The 6,380-nt window shown below is 41.8% G+C and overlaps 1 protein-coding gene across 1 annotated transcript; it reads right to left on the reverse strand.

The window, feature by feature from the left end:
• Positions 1-477: 477 nt before the first annotated feature.
• LOC136066401 (uncharacterized) lies at positions 478-1,704 on the reverse strand. Its single transcript, XM_065770684.1, has one exon. It carries the CDS (start codon positions 1,702-1,704, stop codon positions 478-480), a length of 1,227 nt encoding a protein of 408 aa, XP_065626756.1.
• Positions 1,705-6,380: the final 4,676 nt, after the last annotated feature.

Consider the following 6,380-nt stretch of genomic DNA (forward strand, 5'->3'; position numbering starts at 1 on the left):
CGGTGAAGTCTACACACATCCTCCATTTCCCGGAAGCTTTCTTGACCATCACTACGTTTGCTAGCCAGTCGGGGTAGTAGACTTCTCTAATGAAATTTGCCTCTCTAGCTTGCGGACTTCTTCGGCTATGGCTTGATCCCGTTCTGGGGCGAAGACCCGCTTCTTCTGTCGGATGGGCGGAAAGGATGGTGATACATTCAGCCTATGCACCATGACGGAAGGGTCTATTCCTGGCATGTCCTCGTGACTCCAGGCGAATACGTCCTGATTTTCTTTGAGGAATGCTGTAAGTGTTTGCCGGATTGCGGGACTTGCAAGGGTTCCAATCCTTGTTGTCTGATCAGGCATGGAGTCGTCTAGGGGTATCTCTTCAAGCTTCTCGACTGGCTCCATCGCGCTCCGGTGCTCTTCTATGCTCATGGTTTGGAGGTGGTCATCCATTTCCATCATGGCTACGTAGCATTCGCGTGCGGCAATTTAATTCCCACGTAGTTCTCCGACTCCGTATTTTGTTGGGAACTTGATCATTAAATGATAAGTTGAAGTTGCCGCCCTCCACACATTGAGGGTGGGTCGCCCTAGGATAGCATTATAGGCGGACGAATGGTCAACCACGAGGAACGTTACGTCCTTTGTGATTTGCTGGGGGTAGTCGCCTACTGTCACAGCCAACGTGACCGCGCCCAGTGGAAACACCTTTGCCCCTCCAAAACTGACAAGTGGGGCGTTCGTTGGAACCAGTTGTTCCCCGCTGATTTTCATTTGCTGGTATGCCGGGTAGTACAAGATGTCTGCCGAGCTGCCATTGTCGACCAACACCCGATGCAAGTTGTAGTCCCCAACCTGTAGGCTGACGACAAGCGCGTCGTCGTGCGGGTGGTGAAGGCGTTGCGCGTCTTCTTCCGAGAACTCGATAACAGGGCTTTCCCTTCGGGCTACATTTTGCACTGGACCCGTCAACTGGACGTTTTGGACCATCCGAAGGTACGTCTTTCGAGCCCTTTTGGACGGCCTGGTAGCCATCCCTCCTACAATCATTCGTATGTCACCAACGGGAGGTCTTGGACGGTCATTGTCTCGTCGGGGAGGGTGCTCTAGAGGTGCTGGATCCGCTTTTTCCTTACTTACGAATTTCTGCAATTTCCCTTGCCTTATAAGGGCCTCGATTTGCTGCTTCAAGTCGTAACAGTCGGCTGTGTCATGGCCGTGATCTCGATGAAAGCGGCAATACTTGTCTCTGGAACGCCTGTTAGGATCCCCTTTCAGCTTTCCGGGGAAGGTCAGAGCCCCTTCGTCCTTAATTTGCATTAGGACTTGATCTATTGGGGCGGTCAGCGGGGTGAAGCTTGTGAATCTCCCTCCCGGAGGTTTAGAACGCCTTTCGTCTCTTCGGTCTCCCGTTCTGGGCCTCTTTCTCCCTTGGTCTGGTCGTGCATCTTCCTGCTTCTCCCTTTTTCTCAGCTTTTCTTCTCGGGCCTGCAACGCGTCCTCAGCATTCATATACTTAGTAGCCCTGTAGAGTACTTCCGACATGGTCTTCGGGTCATTTTTGTATAGGGAGAACAAAAACTTGCCCTTCCACAACCCATTTGTGAAGGCCGCTACAAGTATTTTGTCGTCAGCTTCGTCAACCGATAGCGCTTCATTATTAAAGCGTGTTATGTAAGATCGTAACGTCTCGTCTTCTCTTTGCTTGATACTCATCAGGCATGCCGTGGACTTCTTATACCTATGTCCCCAATGAAGTGTGTAGTGAATTGGGCGCTTAATTCCTTGAAGGTGCCGATAGAGTTGGGCGTCAGCCGGCTGAACCATACCCTTGCGGGGCCTTTGAGTGTTGTGGGGAAGGCCCTGCACATAATTTCATCGGCTACCCCCTGAAGGTGCATCAGGGTTTTGAAAGTTTCCAGGTGATCCAGAGGATCCTTCACCCCGTCATAGCTATCTATATTCGGCATGCGAAACTTGTGGGGTAGGGGGAAGGAGTTCACGGCCACAGTGAAGGGTGAGTCGATACGATTGACCAGATCGTCAAGATCACTGGAGACTCGCCCCTTGAGGGCGTTCATCATGACCTCCATCTGTTCCCTCATTGCCTGCATCTCGGCAGCAATATGTGGTGGAGTCGTATCCGTGAGGGATGGCATGTTCACGTGCTGCCTCTCCGGCCTGCTTGGGGCATGGCTGCCCTCTGGTCTCTCCTGATTCCTGTCTGGAGCGCTAGTCCCTTCCTGATCTTCTGGTTGGTCATTTAGTGTCGCATTCTTCTGGCGTAGCTGTTCCTCCAAGTCGAGGTTCTGTTTGGTGAGACGCTCCACGGCGACACTGAGGGTCCGAACTTGTCTCTCGAGGGCAGTCATGGGCGGTTCCTCTCCTTACACGTCATTAGTAGTCGCCATTGAGCGGGTGAGTACCATGCAATCCTTTAGTCCGGGAAACGATAGTATGGCTTAATTGCTTCGTCCTTTCCCCACAGACGGCGCCAACTGATGATGCCGAAAATATCAACAGTGAGTTGCACAATGCTCGTACCCTCGAAGCGACACCTGCACAAAGAAAAGAGGACCAAACAGAGAGCACTGGTGTGGTGCCGGCCAAATACCCTCCGAAGGTCAAGTAAGAACTTCTTTCAACTCTAGAGTGCTAGAGAGGTGTTAATTATGCGTACCTCGATTTGTAAGGGTATTGGGGCTTTTATAGTAGTAGGGGGTTGACCTTTCTTTCTTGGAGCAGAAGTTTTTTCCATATAGGAATCCTTATGAGCGTAGATTGCAGAGTCATTTCCTTATAGGAATCTATCATTGAGCGTGGTGGCCAAGTAAAGGTTTTATTCGAACCGTCGGCCTCCTACCCGTCGGCTTGTCTCGTTCCCTACGTTGATAAAGGGACGTCAGTATTTCTGAACATAATTAGCCCTTAAGCCTTTCTAGAATTTTCCTTGCCGTCAGCGTGTCTTTTTCCGTCAGCGTATTAGTCCTTAACGTCCGTCGTGGCTGGACCGTCAGCCTGAGGAGAAAGCTGACGGGTTAAGCCCCTGGTACTTGCTATGATTCTTCCTTATCAGAAATCATATTATAAATTAAAAGAAATTGATTTATATGAATAAAAATTATGGTATTAAACTGTATAGTTAGTAAAATACAGTACGTGTACAATAAGGTAAGTATACAAACGGATATAATTTGGCATCTTTAAGAAAAGTACGTTTCAAATATTCAGCAGAAAAATACAGAAATGTAGAAATAACGGTATATATATAGTAAGTGTATAAAACTTTTATAATTTAAAATTTCACAATAAAAATATGGAAATATTTGCCATATATTTTAATGAAGGTAAATAAAATAATCCAACATACTCCCAAAAGCAATCTTGCTTTCCAGCCACAGACACACACACACAGATACATAATTATAATTAAATATAAGTAAGTTTGATTTAAGAAAGTCATTAGATAAAATAATATAATAAACTTGTTTGTTACTTTTTTAACAAAAAATTCACAATTGTTGAACTAGTTGAATGTGAATCGTAAACAAAATTGATACTTGGACTTACCATTTTTTTTTTTCACAACTTACTGCTCATTGCAACATCAACAATTTTAAATTTTTTTATAAAAATATTGTTTATACATATTATTTCTCTTAAATATATTGAATATCAATTATTAAATTTATAACATAGATACTAATAACAAATTAATTATATTCAACAAAAAAATGCTAACAAATTATAATAAAAGTATAAATCATGAGGAGGAAAGCTAGTAAGCTACTATAATAGTAAGAAATATTTTTAAAAGAAAAAGAAAAGAGTAAAAAATGGGTAAATTTTATTGCAAAGATAGCAAAGATTTGGCTTTGAAAATTGTAATAGTAGACTGCATAAACTATATACGGCATGCTTAGCAGCTTTTTGAGCTTATATCACCAGACTACATAAACTAAGTAGTCGATTCTAGGATTGAGATCCAATGCCATAACTAGGCCTATTGCACCATGCAATTCCTCTTACATGAATTTCACTTTTTCAAAATTATTAAGTTTTTTTAACTCTGAACTTTTTTACTTTTTTAGCTTTCTTGATCCAATGGTTGTTTTTAAAAGTTAACTTTTAATTTAAGATCTAAACTGTTGAGAAGGTATTGAATGGTGCACCAAATGTCAATCTGCCGATTCTAACATTTTAAATAAAGAATGTATACAGTACTTTAGTTCCAACAGTTTGCATATATTGACGTACATTTGGAAACCACAGAAACCGAAGTTTTGTTTTCGTTTTTTTAAGAAAACAATAATACTTATTAGAATATACAAACATGAAACAGAAGATTCTTTTTTATAAATATTATGTATGTATGAGTATAATGCGTGTATTATACACGTAATTACTAACTATAATATAAAAAATAGTAAATAAAGTGATAATCAAAAAAGCCTTAAGTTTCCAAATCTGTTGGTTCGACCCTAGCCTCACCACATCACTGCCATGGTTCTATGGGAAAGCCCAACCCACAACATCCCAAGAGCCAAATAGCACGACTACTCAAAATCAAGATCAAGATAACCCATAATCTCATGATCCCTAATTCAACAAACCCTACCCCTTTAAATTAAAGACCCACAAAACCCATCCCACGATCAAACCCGAGCAATCCAAGACGAACCAACCCCACACTTTGAGTCGGTTCGTGTTAATCTCAACCGTGCCAATCTAGCTCGGGCGTTGAGGTTGCCTTTTTCGATGAAGAAGAGTGCTGCCGCTTCAGTGGTTTTGGTGAACTCACTAGGGTCAGTGGAGGAGATTGGATTTGTGAATGATTTGGAGACCAATTAGATTCTTCTCCACCACGCACAACCGATCTGACCCTAAACTCTCTAATCTCAAAATCTAATATGTTAGGACATATGTGGAGTATGTTAGGAACATATGGCAATATTTTATGTAATTAGCTAATCTTTTGACAAAACGTACTTTACTTGTAATTGGATAGATCTAGCATGTATATAATACTTCAAGGAACAAGAGTTCAAGTCTAATATTGAAGCCATGCAAATCTGTCCAAGAAATAAGTGAAGAAGTGCTGATTTTTTAAAGCTTGATAACTGCTCGACACCTCTTAATAGCTAGGCTATCTATCGAGCTCTTCAGCTATTTCTTATCATAATCTTGACACCTCTTGATAGCTGATGGATCGATTGAGAAAGCTTCTGTCCCCTCGATAGCTTCTCAACACCTCTCAATCGATCGAGCTTTACAAAATTCAGATTTCCATATCTGATTTTCGGCCCATGCTTATGTATTTGTGTAGGGTTTCTTTTCTCACAATCCTAGACCTATATAAGGCTTATTTTAGAGACCGTCACATAAGAGAATACAAGAAGAACATATGCAAAAGGTGACCGATGCCTTATTCTCTCTGAAAGAAGCTACTACGTCTTTGCGCCTTAGGGTTTTGTAATCAAGTACTTCTTGATCTTCATTGTTGATGAAGTGAAGAACTTTGCAGCCAACATTCTTCTTTCTCAAGTTGGTGAGTGAGTCACGTACTACGATTCATGCAAAAGAGCTATTTACGTACTGGGATCCGTACATCAAAAGGATGGCATTCATATATTGTGTTAGGACATATGTGTTTCACTTGTTAAGAACATATGTCATTCGTTTATGTATATTGGCTAATCCTTTAACAAAACGCACTTTACTTGTAATTAGGTAGTTCTAGGTGTTTTTAATACTTCAAGAAACAAGGTTTCAAGATCAAATGTTGAAGTCATCAAGTCTGTCCAAGAAACAAGCTGAAGAAGTGCAATTTCATTAAAGCTCGATACCTGCTCGATAGCTTCTCGACACCTTGCTATCTGTCAAGGTTTATAAAAATTAGATTTTTGATCTGATTTCTTGGGATCCGTGAATGTGTCTTCGGGCCGTCTTTTCTCCTAAACCTAGACATATAAAAGGATTATTTTAAGAGCCGTCAAATTGTACACAAGTTGCACAAGCATTGAGCAAATTCTGATTAAGCAATTTGTAATCAAAGACAAAGTTCTTGCCTTAGTTCATCTCTTCTTAAGAAGTTGCTATGTATTTGCACCAAAGGGTTTTGTGACCAAGCATCTTCTTGATCTTCATCGTGTAGGATGAACTGAAAAACTTTGCAGCCAACTTTTCCTTCAAGTTGGTGTTGAAGTCGCGTACTGGGATCTGCGCATTGGTTAGTCACATACTTGGGAGCTGTGCATCAAATGTGGGAACTGTCACTACAAAACAAGTCCAATTGGGTATTAGGGTAATGGTTCAACTGTAGGTTGGTAAGGTATTTGGGATTCCTTTACTTGTAACCGCTTGTTGTGATAATAGTGGAGTTTTGGGAGTGG

The sequence above is a fragment of the Quercus suber genome, unplaced genomic scaffold, assembly GCF_002906115.3.
Source record: "Quercus suber isolate HL8 unplaced genomic scaffold, Cork oak 2.0 scaffold_34, whole genome shotgun sequence".
NCBI classification, from domain to species: Eukaryota; Viridiplantae; Streptophyta; class Magnoliopsida; order Fagales; family Fagaceae; genus Quercus; species Quercus suber.

Coding starts and splice junctions, on each gene's coding strand:
- LOC136066401 (XM_065770684.1), bottom strand. CDS start 1,704: ATGAGTATCAAGCAAAGAGAAGACGAGACGTTACGATCTTACATAACA.